Genomic DNA, 24,890 nt, shown 5'->3' on the forward strand with positions numbered 1-24,890 from the left:
AGAATAGATGCTATGAGTTTCTACATTCACTTAAAGCGAATACAAAGCGAAAATGTCCACGGGTTTGACTTGTCTGTGTCGATTCTGAGTGATTCAGGTCATGGTAACCCTCCCAGCTTCAGTAAAAAGCTGCTGGACTTCTCTTTTTTTGTATTTTGAAGACGTTTCACTTCTTCGAGATGCAAATAAGGAGAGAAGTACCTTCGGTTTTTACTGAGGCTCTTAGGAAGGGTTTGACTTGCTTTGATCACAGACTTCCCTGTAATCCGTTTTACTGATTACAGTGGAGACTTAACTCTCTCAGAAAATTGTAATTAAAAGAAAATCAAATCTATTGTAAAAACACGTGCCATGATTTGAATCACATAAAATGACTTTGAATCGCTAAATTTAAATAACTGCATTTAAAATGGACTAGCTCAACTTAAATATTTGTATTAAACAGTGAATAAGAACCACAGAAATTGAACTTGAAATGGCTAATCTTGAATATTTGTATTTAAAAATGAATTTGTCATACTTTGAATTTCTTAACTTGATTTTTTTTATTAAGTCACTTAATTTCAATCATTTGATTTAACTATGAATTGCTTAAATTGCAAAAAAAAAAAAAGTAAAAATTTTATTAAAATGACATAATTTGAGTTTAAATTCAGTCTTTTGAAACCATATTCAAAAATTAAAATTCCCTCCTTGATATTTTGATTTAGTCGTTGAAATTCAGATTCAATTTACTGTCGTATTGAGCCACACAATCAAGTCGGAGAGGAAGAGCAGTCTTGTGAAGGTCCACGACACTCCTTTTTGACCAATTAACACCTTTAATATAGATATATATAGAGAAAATTATTCGAGTTATTAAAATTCTGTGACTCAAATCCAGTTTCTAGTGGCACATATTTCTGACCATATAAAATGAGTTGATTAGAATTGCATCATATTATCATTTCTTTATATATCTGATATTTAACGGGGGGAATTGTAGTTTGATAACCATCTTAATATCTACTTAAGTTCTCTACTAAGTTCACCAGCATGTCTCTAACCCTGTCTGTGTCTTGGGGCTGGAAAGAGGTTAACAATGGTGTTCTTTAAAGTTCTTGTCTGACAACTATCGCCTGCTTCAGTTGAAATGAAACTGATGAGGGGAGAGGGCCAATCAAAACAGTAAAGTTATGCCTTCCAATCAAAACAATAAGCAGAAAGAGGCTTAAAAGTTTTGAAGAGCAGTTTGTCACTACAAGCAACATGTTTCACATGAGGCATTGCTGTCAAGATACTGATTACAGCAAATTTAAATGCACATTTATTAAGTGATGTATGACATGTAGGCAAGATAAAGTGAAACAGTAAAGGCTTTAAAACTAGATTTTATCCCAGGGCCCTGGTACTAGTGTCAGAATCAGGTAGTAATGCAGGGGATGTGTTAATTCCTCCATGTGCTTTTAGTAGTAGATACAGTAGAACAATTTTGCATTTACTTAAATTACAACAAATGCCCCACGGTAGTTGTGTTTTGTTTGAAAAAATAGTGGCCAACAATTTGACCTATGCGCAGTGATTATATTAGAGACACAATCTGCAAAGGTACACAAAACCAACATCTGTCTGTTTCTATTTTTTTGTCCCACTGTTCTAGTTAAAACTGGCTGCTATTCCTGCAGGACGGGACAAACAGCACAATCACTCAGCTTCACAAACACGACAAAATGCGTTTGAGTTTTAAAGTCAGACATTTTTAAAAGATTTATAACAATAAAAACACATCAACATGGCCCAAAGAGCTAGCAGGGCATCGGTGCCGAGAGCATGATGAATACCTGTTGATTGATCAGTGGCCACTGTTTGGTCTGTAACAGAAGCTCTCAAGACTAAACAGAAGATAGAGATCACTGTATTGCTTGTATCAAAGACCTCCACTGTGTTTAACAGCAGCAATTTAGGCAAGCAGATGGGTGTGACCCCTCACAGAAATGAACATTAATAAACAATGTCAGTTACTTTCATTATCACATTTTTGACAGGCAATGTATTAAACAAGAGGCAGTGAAATGCAATCACACGTCAATGGTCAAAAATAATATATATATGTATATATATATTAAGTAAAACTATGCATATACATAACGTTAGATGGGGTGCTGGGAGTGTGTTCTCTACATTACAATGTAACCTGAACAAAGCCCTATTTTTGTTCTGTTAAACTCTTACGGAAGACTTTATCGAACTAATGGGTAATCTTCTAAAATGTAGATGGATGCCTAAAGTAAGCTTACAGAAACATCAGTGGGTCACACAGGGTAGTTAAGTATCTCAGGTTATATAACAACTAACTAAACGTTTCTGATAAAGGAGTTTTTAAAGACGAACAACTCAAAAGTGCAACATCAGGACACAATGAAAACAAACAGGAACCACAGCACTGACAACTTAACTTAAAAACAAACCTCCAAAAACACACAAAAGACAGCTCAAACCTAAAAGTTTAAATTAATTTAACATACAAACAGCAAGACACCAAATCCAGCACTCCAGTACTGTACTTCAGTCAGAAGACCCAAGCTGCAACCGTTGTTTTTGTATACTTGAGTAAAATAAAGTGCCAATGGCAGCTGCTCATGTATCTACTGTATATAAACTGTATGTCCGGCAGCCCAAGTGCATACACAATTTGGTCCGAGCATCTAAGCCCCAATTTTCAACAAGCTAATTGATTTCCCCAATCATTTGTGCCAAGCTATTCAAGTGCTTAAAATGCTAAATTAAGACACTCAGTTCAATGTCGGTTTGTTTCAGTGAGGTTTGTCTTGAGGTATGAATCTTAACTATCAAAAAGTCACACCAGATACTACCATAGATTTTGGTTTCAGGTGTGAAAGCTCGTCATCAAATACTTCACAGCTATTACTCAATATGCAAATGAATCATTAGATTGCGTGCTATTTGCATACAAACGCCACGGAGTGCATTAGCTCCACAGCTTTGGCAAACTTTTGAAGAATTTACTTCCAGACTTTGAAAAATATTTGACTGCTACTCTGTTAGCTTGATGGTATGAAAAGTGAGTAGAGTCCTTTTAAGACAGTTTCTTAAAAAAATAGCTTGATAAGGATAAACTCCTTTTTCTATTATTATTGTTATCGCATAAAATTCAAATAGCACCCCCTCTCCCTCCCTGCCCTGGTCGTACTGCTCTTTGGCGATACAGTACAACCATATTTCAGTGTGTGCCTCATCTTTGGAGAAGTAAAGATTCGACCTTCATGATTTTGTTTTAGTAGCTAAAAAGTACCTTCATAAAAATGTATGAGCCAGCGAATGTAATACCTAAATTTCAGTTTCAAAACTGGGAAGACTGGAGCCCTAAATGCTGCTGCTACAGATACACCAGTCTCTAATGTTGCACTTATGACAAAAGGACCATGGATTATGACAACGAGACGATCGCCTAGCAGCGTTGTAGCAGTGCAGTCTGGACGACGAAGGCTGTGCAAAATGGCATTCTGAGGTCTCCCTTCCTCTAAACACCTTCCAACAAGGAGACGAGGGACTCCTAATGATGGGACTGTGAGGAAGATGATGAGGAGGACGAGGGCTGGGTAGGCAGCAGGCTGTGTGTGCGTGAAGGTCGCTGGGGTCGCGACTGCTGGGTGGCAGCTCCAGAATCAGAAGAATCCACACCCGGGCTGCCTTCATTAACCTCTGTGTCCAGCTGGGCCGGACACTCGAAGTGAACACAGTGGAACACCTGCAGGGATCACAGTCGAGCACTGACATGAGAAATCACCGACACACATATCGCTGTGTAATTCTGCTTGTGGCTTGAAAGACAGTTTATTTTGATAACTACTTATGATGGCAACAACCGACCACCAACAGTTAAGATGCTAGTATTTCTTTATTAATCAGCCTGGATATCAAATTAGTTTAACTATCCACTGACTTCGCTGATACTGTGGCTGAGACATTAAATTACCTGATAGAACAACGCTCACTGAACGTAAAAAGACCTGCCAACACAACTTAATATTCATTTTGTTCAAACTAAACACCATCTAACCTTAAAAAGAAGAAGAAGAAAAAAAAGAAAGAACCCTGATGAAACAGTAAACCATGTGTCACCTCATTAGCAGTGTTGTGAGTCCCAACAATACGGATGAAGGAAGCAGGCTGCTTATCAAACTTCAGTGTCTGCCATGATCTGTAAGTGAGGACAGGAAAAAACAAAATTAAAACAAAAATATGTAACAGTTGGATTGTATGTCATTTTACATGTTTTTGTTGACAACATCTATAATCTATTGTGATTATATTTTCCTGGTAGGGCCCTGATTACTGCACAAAGACTTCAAAAGAAAACTTTGTTGAGTCTCTGGAATTACCTGTTAGTTCAAGCTTAATATTTAGTCTTCAAGTGTAACAGCTTATTAAAGTTAGCACACATCTGCTAAAAATGAAGACTTAGTCAACAGTGGCTTGACTGTCGACAGATGTTTTTAAGGCTGTATCATCAAGGAAATCACTTTCAGACAAAGCTGCGTCACGTTTCCTTTGAGAGAAATTTGTGCTTCAAGGTGACTTTGTAATCAGACGGGCTTTTAAACAGGAATTGTGTACGCAGAAATCAACAAGTTCCTGTTCTGGTTTAAAGTCCTTATTATGCAGCTTGCTTTTCAGCTACAGTGTTATAACTTGCGTGTCCAGGCCAAACAGAGTTATTCTCTTGCACAAAAAAGCACTGCTCCTTATTGTCTGAAACCCAGTGTTTGAAGTTCCGGCTTTTCTTGTGTTACATATCTACAAAACCATTTAAGGTATTAGCATAACAGCTACCTAGCTCCTAGTCTGGTATGTCCTCAAACAAATAATGAGCACGTCCCTCCCAGTTCCTTGAAAGAGCTGCTTCTGCCAAGGACACATCCCTATACACAGATCTGGGGTCACAATGGCAAAACCAATGAGAGCAGACTGGATGTTTTTTGTGAGGATGACTTGACATCCTTCTTTTGTCATTGATTAAAAATGTTCTTGATGTATCGAGGTTACATATTTGGAAGTTGTTTTTTTTTCTCCAAGAAATAATCAATTTATGCCATCAAGTGTAAGTCCAGATCCCTGCCTCCTCTAGAATGTGCAGATCTATAAAGTCTCTGCCTTTCCCACCCCTCCCCATTCGCTTTAGCTCAAGCACACCAGCTCACCTACAACTTTGCTCAAATACTGTAAATCTACCCTATGCGACAAAATGGCCAGTTGTAGTATTAGAGTATAATCAGCCATATATGTTTGAACTGGAAACCAATTCTGAAGAAAAACAATGATACAGCAAGTTGACACGATTGGTTCCTTAAGTTTGTTACTTGTGAAACTTCTTAAGTCTCAATTCATGTTTTGTTTTTGTCCTCCAGTGTCATCAGTACACTGCAGTTTCAAACAGGGGAATACTCAGCCATGGTGTTGACCGCTAGCTTTGCTAATAATGTTTCTTTTTGTTTGTTAACAAGGAAAAAAAACAAAAAACTTGACGGTAATAGAAGAGGATCTTTGAAGAGACAGGAGTTCAAATGGAGTATTTTAGACAGAAGGTGAGAGGAAGTGCTGCAGCAATGTACAATATGAGAAAAGCAATGTGTTTATTAAACTTTAAAGCATGTAAACATCTTCTAGTAGACCCCAAAAATAAAATAAGAAATCTGTAAATGTGCATAATACAGGCTTTTTAAAGTTTGTGGTTTATTGAAGTAATTTTAACCCTAAAAACTCAAATGTACAAAAAAAATGAACAATGTCAGCATCATGGAAAAAGCTTGCAGGAGACTAACTGACCTATAGATGCAGTTCAGCCTGATCAAGCAATGAACGTGTATGAATAGCAGTAATGAACTATGATTTGTCTAAAAGAAAGCAACGATTGAGGATACGGGCGCCTTACCGACATGCCACCCTGGTGCGGTCGACCACCTTTGTCCACTGCTGCTGGTTGGTGGAGACTTCGATGTAGTAGCTGTAGGATCGCTCATCACAGTCCCACAGCAGCAGCCTGAACACAGAGGAGGACATGGAGAATAATACACACTATTGTTTTGGACTTCACCGTCTTAATGTGCTAATCATCACTGTGAGGTGCTACTTCACACTGCATTTTAAACAACTGCAGTTACGACAAACAAACCATGGTAATGGTGGTTCATAACATAAATATAAATAAAGCTATTTTATTACTATTTACTGTTGCTGAACACAGTTACATCCAAACTCTTTTTTTTTCTTATTCTGCAAGCTACAAAAAAAGACAAAAACACAAAAAGGTTTATTACTAAATGCAAGACTTACTCTAATGTAACCGTGGGGTAAAGAACATTAGCTTGGTTTGATTTACTACATGTACACCAACAACTACTTAAGCGGCTGCTGATATTTCTGGCTGCTTTTTTGAACCACACTCTGCTGACGATGAGGGCGCATCTACCTTAATGAGCCGATGGAGTAGGGCTGGGCTAGCTGAATGACGATGGCTCCAGAGCCTAGCTGATGGCAAGTGTATCCAGAGTCCCAGTCGTAGTTGCGTGTGTCGCCATTGAGCAAGGCGTTTCTGCTACGGCTCACACCCTCGATGACACTGGCACACGAGGAAATAGTCGCCACATTCTCACTGGGCACTGCAGACATTAGGGGCAGGGTTACAGACTTGTTTTGCTCTGATACTCACATATTTGAGGTTGACTGCTAACATTAGTCTTAAAAGATAAACACGAGAACTGCAAAACAATTCAACTTTTTTTATCCATTGTGGCAGAGACACGGCAAGCTATGTATGCAACGAAGGATGTGTCAGTTTTCTGCAGCTTACCGACAAGTCCGTTCTCCAGTGTGAACGAGCGATTGGTGAACATGCATTCAAAAGCCACGAGGTGGAAGACCTTGTTGACTGTGTTGTGTGTTCCCACAATGCGAACGTACCTGAGACAAAAAGAAGAAACATCAGATCTGAGAGAGCAGCTGTTTAAAAAAATAAAAATAAAAAAAATCATTTAATCCTCAAACAACAACGAGAGCAAAACTGACATGAAGGAAAAGTGATGACGATGTTAAATCTCTTTGTTAGAGGCTTTGTGATCATCGGCAAAATTGAAGATGAATTCTCTCCAGATCATGAATGCTTTCATATACAGTAGAGGTCTTTAAATTCAACCCCACAAGGCCCATTTTGAGCAAAAAAAACAAAAAACAAAAAAAACCCTGATGATTTCTCTACAACAAAGTATGGGGTATTCAAATGTGAACAATATATATTATAGTATTTGAAGAATGACTAAATCTTTACAGCATTTTATCTTAAGAGACTTCCTGGTAGAATACAGGTTAAAAAAAAAAAGACATCCAATACATTAAATATGCTCCTTTAACACAAAGTGTAAAAATGCACTATGTGCTTTACAAAATACCAAATGAATAAAAATCCCTTGACTAGTTAGTTGCATGGGTCTTCTTTGAAATCCAGCACATTCTAATGATTTGAATTTCCCAAAAAATGGACCTACAGACATGCTGTATATATCGTTGTACTTTTAGGGAGAAACTGTTAGAAATAGTTCTGTTTTCAGAAGCAGACTGGTGGTACAACACCATTACTGTATTCCAGTGGGCAAGTCTGAGTCATATTTTCTGACATCTCTTTAGATGTTTACACACAATTATCTTTACCAGGTAATGGGCATTACACAATATTTCAAATCTGGAGCGCCTCCAGCTTCATGCAGGCTTTTCTGATAAAGTGAAAACAACAAAATTTCTACTCAGGAAGCACCAAAAGACTGTATAAGTGCTGCAAAATATGCTTCTCTGTCCTCTGCCTGGCAAACATCAGTGTGGTGGCTAAAAACTGAGAATAAAGGCAACAACTTCAAAACACATCTTAACTGTCCACCAGGTTAAAGGTACTATTTGTAGATTTGAAGACATAATCATTTCCTACATTTGGTCAATGTGTGAACAGATTCTAACACAACTCAAAACATGAGACCTTCCTCTTCTTTCTTAGTTACCTGTGGACTGATTTCTACATAAAGGACTGCAGGACACCTTTTCAAGGAAATCCAAAGGATGTGACATTTATCCATATTCATAAGCACCTTCAACAAGATGTTGACTGCAGTTCACCTAACAGCCACTGTTCGTTATTAATAACAAGGGTTCTCTGAAAGTTACACATAGAAACGTGAAGGTAAATTATTCCAGAAAGCACAAACAAGCCCTTTGTGCTCAGCAAAAATCACAGAGATGCAACCAAATTTGCTTTGACTAATCAGCCCAGCAAGAACACAGAATGGAAAAAGATTCCCTAACCACGTGTGCATGTGTTCCCTACTTAAGAGTTGTGATATTCCTGCAAACAAGTAGAGTGAAGATATATAATATGCTACAGAGTCACCTTTTCCACAACAGCTTGGGCCAAGGAATGATGTTAGAACTGGCACCTGTATAGTTTGGTTTAGGTTACCTGCAGACACGTGGTGTGAAGTACAGATTCTGCCACGAGCGGCACAGGTACTTGGAGTGGTCCACAACACGCACCCAGTCCAGCTCATCCATAGATACCTCGATGTAGTACGAGTAAGATCTGGATGAATAACCATGGATGATATTTTAAGTCACAGACCAACCCAGATTCAGTTCATCAACGTCACATAAAATCCGTATCATGAGGATCATTATAAAGCAAACAATTACTATATGTTTCTTAAGAACTGTGCCAGACAAAGAATACCTCCAGTAAAATAATAAATCAACTGACAATCAGTTTGTATTAGCAGTGATTTTTTTCCTACCAGTGGGTTTAAAACAACACTCTCTAACATGCTTCAAACTGCACATTTCAGATAAGCCCTCTTCAAACCCTGTCAGTTTTTATTTTTTAAACCAGCAAAACTACACATCAGTGCATTCAGTCAATGAAGATAAAATGAGCTACTCTACATATGTCTAAAGAAATTCAACCCACAATATGCTGGTGTAAATATTTTCTTGTTGCTGACTTTAACAGGGGGAGAAAACTTTTTCGTACCGACTGTCTCTGTCCCAGAGCAACAGACGAATGTGGTTGATGATAGACGCTTGACCCAGTTTAACCTGAATCCCTGACCGGCCGTCCTCTTCGATGGGATGTCTGGAGAAGCCGTGGTCCAGGTCGTAGTTCTGGGTGTCTCCGTCCAGCAGCGCTGACTTCAGCTCTCCTTTTACCACCTGAGCTCCATATTTCATGGTGGCAATGTTCTCCTCTGGGACTGAAAACCAGGGAAGAGAGAATGCTATATGAATGAAAATGCTACATTGATGCATAAAGTAAATTGATATGATTTCATTTTTATCGATGTTTGACAGTATTCTTATTAGCAATAATGGTACTAATCAAACAAAGGATAAAGAGCACTAACTGAGCATTCCCCGGTAGTTAAGATCCATATTTCGGCTTTCAGAGCGGGTTTTAATGGCGTCCAGCAGGTCATCTGGGCTCAGAAGGCCAGAAGGTCGCACCACGTTCAGCATCTCTGTCAGAGTCATGAGCGGCAGCCGCACCGCTGACATTACTTCATGCGTGTCAGCCCCGTCCTCATGCTGCCGGCACCAGCGACACAAAGCCTGGAAGATCTCCTTCTCACTGGCAGCAAACGAGTCCCGTCTGACCACCGTCAGCAGAGCAGTCTGCAAACACAGGTACTTCAATAAATCATTCAGGGCAAAAAAAAGGATAGATTGTTTCAGACAAAACTGTAAAATTAATAAAATGCTTACATGACATTTGAAATACAAAATCTCAAATCTGCTACAGCGGATTAACAAAGTAGATAAAAATCAGTTTGGGCCTGAAAACAGTTTACAGGGTTTCAGCACGGTGACCGAAAACAAATGTCAAGACCTTTCAAACCATTAATACCAGCTGATTGCGATTTAATATCTGCTCTATAATCAAACAGGTAATGGGATGATGGAAAACCAGTAGGACGATGAGGCCTATAATCATTTGATGAATTCATGAATTTATTGATAATTATAATATATCACATTTTTGTCAGTGCTTCCCTGTGACATAATCAGTTAAAATGAGAGGCTCAAAGTGGTAAAAAATATTGGTAGGATTAACCACGTTACAATGATTAATTCATTTTAAGGTCATTGAAGTGTTTGCTTCCCTGATCCATTCTGGGGTCTCTCAATAAACAAAATTATTGTGAAGTGTTTTTGGAAAACCTGCAGATAGAAATGCCTTAACTTCCACTAGAGGTCGCTGTATTTAAAGTTTATGCCAAACCTATTACTTTCCATTACAGAGTATGGAGAAATAAAGGCCACTCGAATGCAAAACTACACTACCTGCATGCTGATTACAACTATTCTTACACAGTTATTTTATCCTGCCACATCTCACCTTGGAGAGCGTGAGGAAACCGTCAGAGTTCAACACTTCAGGTGCGTGTCTGTCCATGTAGGCACAGCAGGCTGCACTGAGCGTGCTCAGAGAGTAGAGACTGGCCACATCAAAAACGAGGCAGACGTTGTTGGTATGAAGGATGGTGCGGAGGAACTCGGACGTGGAGTCCTCCAGAGGCTGGAGGCCATAGCGATGAGCCAAGCCCAGGAAGTCCAGCAGCACTTCTTCCCTAGCAGAACTGAGGCTGGCCCGGCCCGTGTACAGGTAGTTTAGCAGCATCGAGAAGGCTTCAGCTCGCGTCTCCTCCAAACACACCTCCGCCTGTGGCTGGGACTCTTTCATCCCTCCGTATAGCAAGGCCCTAATGGAGCAAAAACAAGCAAAAAGCTTTTAGTTTTTTAAATGATCTTCTTCACTGACATGTCACACAGCCCTGTTCTGTCAAATGTAACAGTCGTACAAACTGTTATAGAGTTGTAACACAAACATATGGAAATACTAATTTAAAAAGCATGATGATGAACAACATCGGCAAGATCAAGACTGCCGACATCCCATACATACTGTATGGAGTGCTAAACACTCCTTGTGTGAATACAAACTGCCCATAGAAAGGCAGTCAGTGAGCTTATTGATATAATGTCAACTAAATGTGAGTAAAATGTGTGCAGGTATGCGTCACAGTGAAAAGAAACATTAGTAAGAAATACAGCAATAAACAGCAGACAGAATGAAGACACAACAAAGCTTAAAATATACAACTAAAGAATCAGTAGATGGGCTGCAAGGTGGCGCAGTTGGTTAACACTGTTGCCTCGCAGCAAGAAGGTCGCCGGTTCACACGAGGACACTGGGATCTTTCTGTGTGGCGTTTGCATGTTCTCCCCGTGCAGCGGGTTCTCTCCAGGTTCTCCAGCTTCCTCCCACAAAGTCCAAAAACATGTTGAGGTTAATTGGTTATTCCAAATTGTCCGTGGGTGTGAATGTGAGTGTGCTTGGTTGTCTGTCTCTAAGTGTAGCCCTGTGATAGACTGGTGACCTGTCCAGGGCGTGTTTCGCCTTAAGTCCTAAGTCAGCTGGGATAGACTCAAGCGCCCCATGACCCTAGTGAGGATTAAGCGGTGTATAGATGATGGATGGATGGATGGAATCAGTAGATTAATAAAGGCCGATAAACGACTTTCTGTCCAAAATTTAAAAACATTCAGATATCAAGAAAGTCAGATCACACTTGAGAAGCTGAAACTGCGAAATTCCTGCTACTTGTGACTAAAAATGATTGAACAATTAACTGATTGCTCAAACTATCACACAAGATCAAAATCAAACGATTAATCAAATGGTTGTTTCGGCTCTAGTCCGAATATCTGTTTATGAACTTCAGTAATCATAAGTGTGAGTTTACTAATGTATCTGGGATTTACAAAAAGGGACCATGAACCATGTGACTACACATTTACAACCTACCTGAAATAGTGACAGCGAGCTGCCAGGATGACCCGGTGAGCCGGGAAGCGCTTCCCCTCCACAATGAAGGTGACATCGCTGTACTCTTCGCCGAGCACCAGGGCTCCGAGCTGCTCCGACAGCAAGTGGATGTGGTCGATCTCCGACACGGACGCCAATGGACGCAGAGGGTGACTGTTGCTCATGGTCGACGGCTGCCAGAGTCACATCTGACAGGAGGAGCAGACATGTCAGACCGAAACTGAATCAGACAGGAGCCAAAATCAGACGCACAGCCGAGGGGTTAGCTTACGGCACCTAGCATTAGCTAATGCTAAATGCTAACCGGAATGCCATGCGATATGGCGGCATTAAAGTTGATAACTTTGACTCAGTAAATTTAGACTAATGTTAAATCATGCATGCTTCACGGTGCTAGTCGTGCAAAGTAAAAACAGCTTAATTAGCAGTTCGAAATACACACCGCTGAGATTGCTCTGTCGATAACCAGCTAGCTTAGCTGTGTTGTTTACAGCCGCTGCTATGGCGGACATTTGACACCTGAACAAACATTAGCTTCTCTCCTCTCCGCTCATTCTGCGCTCTGAACTTACCGAGCAGCTACCATTCACTCCCGTGTTTCGGTAAAGCCGACGTGGAAAACGGAGTGGTGGTTATTCTTTCAATGTGCAGAAAAATTCAGCAGCAAATCCACAATTCTTCCAGCATCACACCAGAGAAACCGATTCTGGGTCAACACACAGGCAATGCCGGTTCGATTACCGGCTTTTCAAAATAGAGGCTCACAAGGAAGCGAGATAAAAACATGAATAGGACAACTTTTATTTTGACACATTTTAACTTTTTTTTTCACCCATCACACAGCTGTGACAAATTCAGTATGACTTTTTAAATAGCATAAATTACAGGTCATGTATTGCGCAAATACAAGCAAATATCAGTGAAAGAAAGCGAAACCTGGAGAAGATGCCCACTTTAAGAACAATGTCTGTTTTCTTTAAAGATAAAGATGTTGAATATTAATACAAAATGTACACAAGAGGGTGGTAAAGCAAATAAATTGGGGAGAAGAAGCCTCTTAACTAGTCATTTTGATTAATATAGACCTGCTGCTTATATAAAAGATTAACTTATTTTTTTCAAACTGTGACGTTTTCTGACTTTAACACCAACATAAATGCTAGAAAGACAACTTTGGGGGAATTAATTAATTATTTTTTAAATTGTTTTTATGATTATTTAACCTTTATTTGACCAGGTGAGTCCCATTCAGATTGCATGATCTCTTTTTCAAGAGAGCCCTGACCTGCTTTAATTATTGCCAGTAAATTTAGAATGCAAGGACCTATGAAAAAAACTATAATTTTAAGATTTTTTTTTTTTATCATTGACATTTAAATCTCTAATCTAAATACAATGTTACATCACCAATAGACAGGGATGCTTAGCCTACAGTAGCAAAGACTTTAACATGGTTAGCTAGTGCTACATCAAGCTAATACAGCATAATGCTACTGGCTTCACATGTCAGCTAGTTAGCCTTTTAGACAGATAATAATAATCGTAATAAAAATATTCACTGCTGATTTTGCTTTTATGTCACTGTATTATGTGATACTGTACATAGTTTATCACATCTTCACCCCTCTTTATTGTCCAAGACATTTAGCAACGTGAGTATTTTTCACACGTAGCTACATTTCAAATGGAAACACTTTACTTTTTGCTTCACCACATCACGTACAGTTACCGGTGACACTGCAGATAAAGGTTGTAAACCACATAAAGAGCATATAAAGCACAGAAAATTGTTATACAGTAAATCAAACTACTAAAAATATAAACCATAAGTAGAATTAGCGACACTGCAGCTGGCTAATTATAATGCATCACTTAAATTATCATTAACATAACACATATACACATTTTCCCAAACATTTTGAGAACTTTAATACTTTACAGTATGTTGCTCATAATATGTACATCAAATACTGAAATACTTCTTTCAGCACTGCAAAGGTCACAATGACTGGTTGACACTTCCTGGCTCTCACAGTTAACCTTGAGTCCACTAAACACGAGGTCAAGAATCTCAGAGTAATCAGTGATGGGGATTTCAATTTCAGCAGCCACCTCAAAGCTGTGACTAAATCCTCATTCTGGTAGCTTAAAAATGAAAACATTGTGTCAAAGCAAGATTTAGAAAAACTCCTTCATGCTGTCATGATCTGTAGAGTGGACTATGAGTCCTTAATGGCCTCCAAAATAAGGCCATTAAGCAGTTCATTAGAAATACTGCTGCTAGAATACTGACAAACACCAATAAAGGAGAACATTTAACATCATTTCTTAGGTCCCTGCACTGGCTTCCAGTTACATATAGAATTGAATTGAAGGCCCTATTTATTATCTTTAGGTTTCTGATTGGTTTGGCCACAAAATACATCAGAGAAATGTTTGCTGGAGCCTGAAAGGTCTCTCAGATCTGCAGAGACCGGTGAGTTCAGATCAGACGTGGTAAAATGGAGTTTCATCGTTATTCTGCCTGCTGCTAGAACCAGCTCCCGCTAGAAATGGGATCTGTCTAAATGTTATCACTTTTAGAAGTAAGCTGAAGACAGTTCTTTTTTTCACTGGCTTAAAATTAATCAATTTTATTTTGTAAACTCTGGAGTAAACTGCCAGTACTTTTAATAAACGTATCTGCAAAATCACTTCTGTTATTGTGATTATTTTTCCCCATTTCCCCTTTTCTTTTAAATGTTTTTATTTGTCGTATCTTTTGTTTTTTCCACCGTTTTAGTCAATCACTTTGAAGTATTTTGTAAAAATCTGTTTGTGCTTTTTTTCTGTGTTGTTTTTAATTTATTTAATGTAATTAGTTTAATTTTACTGTACTATATTTTGTATTTTATCTTTTTTATGTTTACAGTTTTTGCCCTTGCCTATATAACCCTTTACATAACGACAGTATATGATAAGATGGTATCTAAATCAAATTGCTGGGTTGCTGACTCCAACTGTGTGTAAACTTTATGAAGCTTCACCCATAGGTGGCATCACAGCAACATAATAAATGAGCTGAACAATGTGCACATTAGATCCTTGTGGCCATTTTTCAGGCTAACAGTGTGAGTATTCCCCAAAAATCCTGACTGCCATCTACCACCATTTGAAATGGTGACATTTGAATTCATCTGAATTTAACCTTCTGCATTTCTGTCTGTCATTCCTCTTTTTTCAGTTGCATCTTAAAGAGAAATGCACAATCTACTTTTAGTGATCAGCCGCTTCCTCAAAACAACCATCAGCGACTGTTTCTCACACTTCTATTTCTTGTGTAAGACATCCTTCTTGCAAGATCTTCCATGTGGTTCAAATAAGTCGCATCACATTTTCCTAACTTTCAGTTTTGCTTAAATACTGTGTCACCAGGTTATTAAAAACTAACTGAGCCAAGATATAAATGGCCAAAGTACTACATATCCAATAATGATAGGTGGAACTAAACTTCAATATACAACAGTCAATATACATTAAAAAAAAAAAAAAAAAAGGTAAAAGCAGATGTACACTAAACCTTGAACAGTAACCTAAAAAAACCCAACATTACCACAGTACACCGAGCAAAAGGTTTCATATGTTCTACATTTCAGGCAACCACCAATAACTTCCGCTTTTTACACTTTTCTGTTATAGCTAACACCCAACACCCTTTCCAGATAAGAAGCTCTGAGCAGAAGCAGTGATCTAAGGACCTGCGTTTGGGTGGTTGATGGTGGCGTAGAGGACGCTGGAATCAATGGAGGAAGCTTTCACAGTGGAGTAGGTTACTGCTTCGTCATCAGCGTCATTTTTACTCCGTATCTGGAAGCAAAAAAACAGGATGTGATCTGATGTAACCAACCACAGCGCAATGAAACATTTCTATTCATACACTGATCTGAGAAGAACAACCAATCAGACAGCTGACCTTGGCTTTACTGTCGGCTTTCTTGGTGTAGCTGATGGAGGCGTAGGAAACTCCATCCTCAGGATCAGCCTACACGGTGACGACAACATAATGACCCATCAGTAAGACGCAGATCTACACTGACTCAATATGTCTGCGCATGACGTCGTGTTATATCTATTTTAGCTCTGACCCCTGGGTAGACAGCAGAAGTTCTTTTCTAGGTTTCATTTTTAGCATTTGCACACATATATCCCACAATATATTATACATGCATTAAGATTTTGGAGACAAAATACAGGCAGCGTGGCTTGTTACTTTGCACTGGGTGTAGTGTGGGATCTCACCATGGCCTGACTGGTTTCTGGTACAGGCTGAGTCACTGCAGGGTTTGAGGTCAGGGCCTGAACAGACAGAGCTGAATTACATTTGGTTTAAAATGTCTTTCACAGTCCAGTAAATGCAGGGAACGATACAAGCAACATCTGTACGGTGTGCGAGTACAGGTACTATAACAGATGAGGGTTGAAACATCAGTAATTTCACTGCTTTAGTCCAGTGGATACATTCAAACAGAAACATTCACAACAGTCCCACCACAAATACTGTCTGTACATAGCTTGTATCACTACGTTATTACTGTTACTGTGTTGGACATGAGTCGATCCTTTAGATGCTGTAATTTGTTGTGTTTATAAGTGGATTAGCAGTTTTCCTCATTTTCTCACGTATGTTGCTAAAACCAGTTTGTTTTAATACAACACAGATTGCACTTAGAATCTAAGAAGGTCTAAGAATCTTATTGTGTTTTTTCTCAGCTATGAATTAATAATTTTTAGTTAAGAACGTTTTTTAAAACTCACAACTGTGTCATTTCCTTGCGTATTTTTTCCTGCAAAGAGAGAGAGAGAGAAGAGAAAACAAGCTCAGAGACTTAAACTTCTTTACATAGAAAATACAGTTCTGTTAAAAGTTTGCAGTGACAATAAAAAAAAAGTCTCTCACCTTTAGCTCTCCTCGATCTGATGACTTTCACAGCAATTATCAAAAGTGCGACTAAAACCAACGGCAAAACGATGTACAACCACAAAAGAACTGGAATATGATACCGTAAATGTTTAAAACATTTTGGCAAGACAGTTTGAAATGTAGAAAATGTCATGTGAACTGCAAAAATAGTGTTTTTAATTATTTGAGTACTTTTAACCAAACAAGACAGTTATGTTTTGTACAAACACCTCATACAGTGCAGGCAGTTTGCACACATTTTGACAAAGCAAATAAATGAAACAAACATGTAACTGAAGTTCCACTTATTATTACTTAAGCTACTAAACCTGACATTGCACTGTTGAGTGAATCTATCGTCTAGTTTGGATCTTACAGAAAGATAAAGTGAGAGACAGCAGAAAATATTACAGAAAATAGATAAATATGTTCCTACCTGGTAAATTTGTCCCATCAGGGCCTGAAGGTTCTGTTGTGTTACAGACACACAAAGAGTCCATCAGTAACTAAAAGTACTGGTGTCTCCATTAAAATCAAGATAAAGTTTCAGTCTGACATTCATAAACAAACAGATTGTAGTAAAACATTGTCGACTCATTACCGTGTGGTTTTGTTGTATTGTTGTCTATTGTAGGTCCTCTCGTGTTTGTACCAACTTCCAGGTTGTTTGCGGTTGTTGTTGCTGTTTTTGTGTCCTCACCTGAACAAAAGGAAACAACTCAGCAAACTGTTCAGTCACAAACTGTCTGTGTGTGATGAAATATTAAAGCTTCTGATTCATAAAACAAATATTTGATACAATTATTCACATCAATAACTTGAAGTGATTTGAAACAGCTCATTATAATCTCAGTTTCTCACCTGATGGACGAAGGTTGAAGGTCAATGGCTGCTCTGTGTTAGTCACTCTAGATACACTACACTGAAAAAACTGATGATATGGTGTGAACTTTTGAAAATGATAAGTCAGAATGGTCACAGAAGCAGAGCAGGAAGAACGTGATATATGTAGGAATGGAGAATCTCTATCCACAATTCGACCCTTAAAGAGCCACTTCACTGTGCGTCTGCATCGATCTCTTGTTGTCACAGAGCAGCTGAAAGTCACGATATCAGTGTGTTTTTTTTCAGTCACTGGTGAAGATGGATTGCAAGAGAAAGACAAAGTAAATAAGATTAACTTGATGACTGTCATCAGAATTATTGTATTGTGTCACGATGTTGTTCTAACAAGACAGTTTGAGCTGAAAATGTTGTAAATACTCACAGGTAACAACAGACAGATAAACCACAGCATCAACACCTATTTGTTCGCCCCCTGGTTTGTTGTCAAACTGTCTGCAGGTGTAACGACCAACATCCTCAACTGTAACTTTCTTTATAAGCAGAGAACAGTTCTCTGTAACACTCAGTCTGTCTGATTTGATCTTATTCTTAATTTGTCCAAGATCAACCAGCTCTACTGATCCTTGTACTTTTGAGTCACTGAAGATCCAGGTGGTTTTGTCACAGTTACGCTGATCATTAATCACATTCTCACAAGACAAAGTGGCTTCATCTCCCTCTCTGACAGTGTAGTCGAGGGAAAGCTGTCTGCTTAGAGCTCCTGAGGATACGACAGAGAAACAAATGTTTAACTAAAGTGAGCAAAGAAAGCTTTTTATATGTATGTGTCTCCTCACTGACTTTCAAAAGGGAACTAAACTCAGAGTGTGTCTTGTAGAAACATGATTAAATGAAGGTTACATGATAAAGCAGCATGAGAAGGAAAAGCTGTCTCTGTAATGTAGATGTTATTTGTGTCCTTACCTGTGAACTGAAGCACCAGCATCAAAACAAGAAACACTTTATTCCATCTAGATTCCACCATCGTTCCTCTCCGTCTCTCTTTTCTCTCTGCTTCTCATGAAAGTCTCAAAACTGGAGCTTCTTAAACACATGAGTTTGCTTCCTGTAATTACTGAGCTGTTACTTCCTTATTATGACTCTGATCTTTCTCTTGTGTCAGTCATTCTTATGCAGCCACATCGCGCTGCTGTGATGTTCCTCCTTTATGGTCGATGTTAGCTGATATGAAGTTAACACTGATCTCATGTATCTGGATTTAACACCAGTGAAAAGATAACTGTTTGAGCATCCACCGCTTCAATGAGAGCATTCAACTTTACTCTCAAATACGAGTCACTTCACAATTGTGCTATTTGTTCCTACTTTGCCTTAATTACCTTTATCACCTGAGGAACTTGGTTTACAGCAAACACACAGCTCTACTCGACAGGTTGCCTCCACAGATAGACTTGCATTGAGGCATAGACGTTGACTCTTGTGTGATTATAAAAGAATAAAAATAGAAAATCATACAGAATGAACAGTTGTGCCCTTTATTTCTTTTTTTAAGTTACAAACTGTGCCGGATGGCTGTAACAAAAAATGAAGATGCACACAGTAAATCCAATTTACAAACAGTTTATTAGAAAACCACAAAAGACCTTAAAGTGACATCAGTCTGATCAGTAGTATTAATTAGTGCATGTGTGAAAAAATGGTGAATGGAATCTTTTTATGGTGCAGAAACAGGAGCCAGCCATCAGCCAACCAAACCAAACTGTGTGTCTCAGAGATCAGAGCAGCAGCAACAACTGAGTTCCCAGAACATGTTAAAGAATGAGTGCTGGGACACACTGGGTCCACGTTGTCTTTCAGTCCCCTCCTCCAGCACCTGCAATGAAAGCTGCCTCACCAAAGACTGTAATCCTTCCTCCAAATCCCGAGTTCAGGAACTTGATCAGAAACTTTTCTCAGACACTTCTCCTCCAGAGACACCTCCATACCCCTCCTAGCCTGCTCCATCACTACAGTTGCTCCTCTCTTCAGCTCTACAGACCAATCACTGCTGCTTGATAAAAGATGCATGACTACCAGTAAACCAGCGCGGGAATGTCGACACAGGCAGCAGATTTTTGGTTTACTCCAAAAGGAGATTTTCTGGACCTGTTGCCGATCAGCTGAATCCGCATTGTTTGAACTGTAATGAAACAGACGTTCATTTATACTGAAATGTCCTGCACTACAGCTTTAAAAATCTATACACAGAGAAGAAAAGTTACATTCCTGACATTAATTTCTTGATCAACAATCTTGATCAACAATAGAACCAACCAACAACAAAGAGATCAGGATCACAGCAGGCTGACAACCACCCTGTAAACTGCAATGAGTATGTAGGATGGACAACAGAAAAGAAACTTATTCTGACATTTAGAGCTCAGTTTGAGACATGATGCTGTGACAGGAAAAGCACATGAAATCAGTTCACATTGTGTCCAGTCCCACAGTGGATCTGACATCTCAGAAAGAAGAAATGGACGAGTGTTTGAGGATTGTGTTGCGGAGGCTACAACATGATAAACACACTTCTTGGTCTTCCTTTTTTGTGCACAAGAGAAATCCCTTTGCAGGAGAACTGCAGAGTGACGTCTGAAGCGTGGTTACAAAGTGCCAAGTCTTATGTAGGCATAGACAGGATCATCCTAACAAGCATGAAGGAGTGTGTATGTGACCAGAGATCTCTGTCTGAAATGAACAAAGACCGTTATTAGATCCTACAAAAGGGAGGAAGAGGAGAAGAAAGTCGAAGTACAAAACATCCTGCAGCAGCCAGTTATTAGAAATACCTTACTGTCAAACAGGGAAGTAGACGGCCACAGAACTTTGATTGCTGGGAGCCTTGTGGCCAAAGAATGACCTCTTAAGCTAAAACAGTGGCTGACACAAAGACACTATCAGCATATGTGTAAGTTCTTACAAAACAACTTACTATCAGGGTATATCAAGACAATACATTTCCATTACAATTCTTAGTGAAGACAAATGTAAAGCAGCTCTTCTTGTCTGTAGATAATGTTTATTAGAAAACACACAGGACTCATGTTGCTAAAGTTGGACAAGTGAAGAGTCAAACTCATCACCAACCACAAACGGACTCTTGGTGCAAAAGATGCAGCACTCAGATAAGATGGACTGAGACCTGTTAGTTCCTGGTTGTATTTCTGATGTGCTTTTCTGAGAACTGAGGGGGAAGCGTTTTGGTGAGAATGTGGTTACAACAGCAGCAGAGCCTGGAGGTTACCGCCTCTAATGATGACCAGACACACCTCAAAAACACAAACAGTTTTCACATTTAGAAACACACTCATACAGAAGAGAATCACTCATTGCTGCCAGGAGGGTGTAGGTAGTGTTGTGAGGCATGTGGAGGACAAACATCAGGCTGGGAAAAAATGTGCTGCAAAATAGGAAGCTGTTTATTTGTAGTGATAAAACAAATAGCAACTCTCAAAAAAAGAAAAAAAAATACTAGAGACCCTCAGTAGAGGGACATAGTTGCCCAATGTGTGCATATTTACCTGATTCTGTGTTTTCCTGTGCGCCTACTTGAGGAGGTACTTGCCTTGATTTTGCCTTAAAATGATCCATAAAGTAGAGCTTAGTCTGTCATGTAACACAGATAGTTTGCATGGAGGGAAAGAGTTTTTCCGTAATTTCCGCCTCCAGCTAAGCACCTAAGATTTATGTCAAATGTCACATCACCAATACGGGTTCCTATCTGACTGCAATAAGAAACTATATGTTTATCGTACACCTTTTCCAAGTTATAATGGATTTAAAATTTGTGATGATTTAAGACCTCTAGTGTGACCTTGACCTTTGTCTCCAGGTCATATGTTACATCACCAGTTTATAGGCCTCGCATGTCTTCCTAAGTTAGGATACTAAACTTATGTCTTTTTGTGTATTTTCAGTCATACAGAACTGTTTTTGGGAAATACGACCTTTGACCTCTGTAGCGCTCACCAATGCATGTATTGACCCCAAAATCTAATCAGTCTGAGAAGGGACCATATCGAGGTCATGTATGAAGTTTCAGGTTCAAACTCCTCTCCTGTAGGGCGCCCCGATAGCTCACCTAGTTGAGCAGGCGACCCATGAAGTGTGGGTTGGACTCCTGCTCATGAGGTGGTCATTTCTTTCATTTAGACACATTGTAGTAGACATGAGAGCAAAGAGGTTCAACAGACGGAAGGTTTATTATCAGCAGAAGCAGGACATCCACAGTGTAAAATACTATAAAAACACTGTTCATACACAAAGAAATCACAAAACAAATAGTAGAACTGTATATTTAAAAGCTAAGGTCAAAAATAAGGAACAAACAGGCCGTGGATGCTGAAAAGCTCTGGCAAAGTGCACAAACACAACCTGGTGATGAGTCGGTTGAATATATTTATCACAGTCCAAATTAAATCTGCCTAGGAAAGTTTAAATTTTGATTTTGCCTTGACCAAATTAAAATCCTTCTCATATCGTAATGAGATTGTAATCCTGCCCCGGCAAATTTGACTTTGGACTGTGACAAATATATAGTGAGGTGTGACACACTGCAAGGAGTTCATCTGATATAATCTCCACACTTCACCATGGTGTGAAGCTCACATTCATTAATGCTGTAACCATCAAAGGGTCACACCAACATGTTCATTCAGATACATATGAAGAGCTGTGATACATCTTTGTCTAACAGTCACACTAGACTGGTACAAACACTCCATATATATGAATGATTTTCATTTGGTCTAGGTAAAATCAATCTTATAATTCTGATTTAATTGTGATTTTTAATTTGCTGTGGTCAAACTTTAATTCTACAAAGGAAGATTAAAAATTTGCCTGGATTTTGAATTTGGACGGTGACATATATATACTGAGGAACCAATAAGGGAAGTTTAAACAGGTGAGGAGAGAGATAAAATGAATCAGCTGGAAGAAATCTTCTAAAACGTTCAACAACTGCTGCAAATATATGTGAAGTTGATGTGGATCAGTGGAGTTTAACAGACGCAGAAGGCTCAAAGTCCATCATCATCATCATCATCATCATCATCATCATCATCATCATCATCATCATCACTGCACACCTGTGAGGAACAAAACAACACAATCACACACATCACCTGACGTATCAAAGTGTCCAACACCAGACTCACTTCTGATCTTCCACTGCTCTACTTTTAGCACAAAGTAATCAGACCAGTTACTTGACTCTGTAAAGATACTGCTCACATTACATCTGTCATTTTATTGGCAATTTAGTCCAAAGCAAGTCAGAATAATGAGTGAAATCAAAGTCAAATACACAGAAATAATGAATCAGTGGAATTGTTCAGCCTGAAAGTGAACCTTCATGTCCAGTGTTAGTTTGCTGCCTTTTCTGATTCATGTTCCTGGATGAAAGTCAGTTTATGAACCCTGATTGATCTGCTGCTTGAGGCAGAAGTGACTCTCAGAGTCATTATTCCTGTCGACTGATAAACCTGCTGTGTAGAGTCATGTGGTCAACAACACAGAGAAATACCCTTTTCATTGGAACTAGAGTTGAATGTGTGGATAATCCAGACTTCTGTGTCCAATGAGCTTCATGCAGCATTTCCATGTTCTCATCCTAAACTTGTCAGCTTTTCCCTGAGCTCATCTGTTGTGTCAAACGAGAGTTTCAAGCCTTGCTGTCCCAAATCAACAGACAAGTGGAGCAGAGACAACATGAACGCTGGCAGCAACGTGTCATCAGAGCACCACTGTGTGTCCATGTGAAGTTTGAGCTTCAACAGTCTACAGAAGGTCCAGTAGGTGGCGCTACACAACAAAGACAATGACAGCAGATGGACAAAGTTGTTCAGGCTGTGGGAACATGTTTTCTACAACTGTTAACCCTCTGGACTCAAAACATAACCACACATTTGATAAATAATCAATGAAATTCAGTATTTCAGATCAATTTCCATTTAGATTAAAGCTTTATGACTCAAATCAATGTTTTTATACATTTTTATAAAGGTTTCATGTATTTTCTATACAGCTCTACATCTCTGTTGGTAAATTTCATCATTCCTAAGAGACGGTTAAAAAAGGAAAAAACAAATAAAACAGTTAAATGACACTGCAGGTAACAACAGTTTTTTCATCTATTGGTCAATTTTGAGGCTTTTGGGCGATTTTGTTTCCATAACTTGTCTTCAATCAGACTGGTGGGAAGAAAATATCCAAAATAGACATTAAAGTGTTGATCTTAATGCACTTTGTCTATTTCAGATGTATGCACATTTTTGCATATTATATTAGATAACGTCGAATTCATGTTGTCCACCTCTTGAGACCCAAGCTCTTGTTTGATATGAATTTTTTTCATTTCTCTTTGCTATTTGTTCTGATCTAAAAGCAAGGAGAACTAAAAAAAACAAAACAAAACAAAGAACTATATATATATGTGTATATAAAGAAAACAAAAATATATTTTAAAAATATAGAACAAAAATCAAAAATACAAAAAATAAAATCAAAATATTAATAATACAATAATAAGAATAATTTTAAAAAATCTACTACTGTGGTAATATAATCCAAAATATGATGTCTATACATGTGGACGTCAGGTCTTAAGAGGTTGAACATCAAATAAATATGTAAATAGGAATGTTTCATAGTGATATCTGTGCTCAAACATAGATAGTGGTTTTAAATATGAAGCACAGATTTTTTTTAAAACTCATATCTTTGTTGAAATAACTTTTTCTTCTTCACTGAGCCAGAAATCTTTCTGTTAAATTTGTGACATCAATTTCTTCATTTTGTTTCCTGTCAATATTCTGATGGATTTTATGAGGAGTTTGTTCATATATTATTAATCGCCTGATTTACAGTGCACAGTATTTATTTAAACTTTGTTATGATAATAACACAAGATTTTTTAACCTGACTTTATACCATCATGTAATTTGTTTCAACCAGTTTTTTTTTTTTTTTTTTTTTTTTTAATTTGAAACTCATGATATTCACTTTTAGTTGACTTGTGTTGACATTTTGTTTCCATGAGTATCTCACAATTAAATATGTAGTATTATATATCTGGATTTAACTTTTCTCAACTATGAATCATGTAAAAAGTAGATTTGCAGCATCTTTATTCTAAATCTACAGTTT

General features: G+C 38.5%; 2 protein-coding genes across 4 annotated transcripts in view; both read right to left on the reverse strand.

The window, feature by feature from the left end:
- Positions 1–1,714: 1,714 nt before the first annotated feature.
- btbd9 (BTB (POZ) domain containing 9) lies at positions 1,715–12,613 on the reverse strand. The gene is made up of 11 exons (XM_008293378.1): positions 12,490–12,613; positions 11,897–12,105; positions 10,427–10,790; positions 9,435–9,702; positions 9,065–9,284; positions 8,501–8,620; positions 6,851–6,960; positions 6,470–6,659; positions 5,933–6,040; positions 4,123–4,201; positions 1,715–3,748 (listed from the first exon to the last, which is right to left on the reverse strand). Exons 2-11 carry the CDS (start codon positions 12,079–12,081, stop codon positions 3,554–3,556), a joined length of 1,839 nt encoding a protein of 612 aa, XP_008291600.1. The 5' UTR covers positions 12,082–12,105; positions 12,490–12,613; the 3' UTR covers positions 1,715–3,553.
- An 81-nt stretch (positions 12,614–12,694) lies between these two features.
- LOC103365832 (uncharacterized) overlaps positions 12,695–24,890 on the reverse strand; it is a 14,747-nt gene continuing 2,551 nt past the window's right edge. Inside the window, exons 1-10 of one of the 3 annotated variants that reach the window (XM_008293379.1) lie at positions 18,666–18,766; positions 18,124–18,462; positions 17,718–17,990; positions 17,458–17,556; positions 17,293–17,325; positions 16,854–16,943; positions 16,712–16,740; positions 16,196–16,252; positions 15,870–15,938; positions 12,695–15,763 (exon numbers count right to left, since the gene is read on the reverse strand). In XM_008293379.1, coding sequence (XP_008291601.1) covers positions 15,647–15,763; positions 15,870–15,938; positions 16,196–16,252; positions 16,712–16,740; positions 16,854–16,943; positions 17,293–17,325; positions 17,458–17,556; positions 17,718–17,990; positions 18,124–18,462; positions 18,666–18,726 — 1,167 coding nt within the window. In that variant the 5' untranslated portion in view covers positions 18,727–18,766 and the 3' untranslated portion in view covers positions 12,695–15,646. Of the gene's footprint in view, positions 15,764–15,869; positions 15,939–16,195; positions 16,253–16,711; positions 16,741–16,853; positions 16,944–17,292; positions 17,326–17,457; positions 17,557–17,717; positions 17,991–18,123; positions 18,463–18,665; positions 18,767–24,890 lie in introns of those variants that run through there. The other 2 variants (XM_008293380.1, XM_008293381.1) reach the window with 2 other exon arrangements.

The sequence above is a fragment of the Stegastes partitus genome, unplaced genomic scaffold, assembly GCF_000690725.1.
Source record: "Stegastes partitus isolate 25-593 unplaced genomic scaffold, Stegastes_partitus-1.0.2 Scaffold879, whole genome shotgun sequence".
Classification (NCBI taxonomy): domain Eukaryota; kingdom Metazoa; phylum Chordata; class Actinopteri; family Pomacentridae; genus Stegastes; species Stegastes partitus.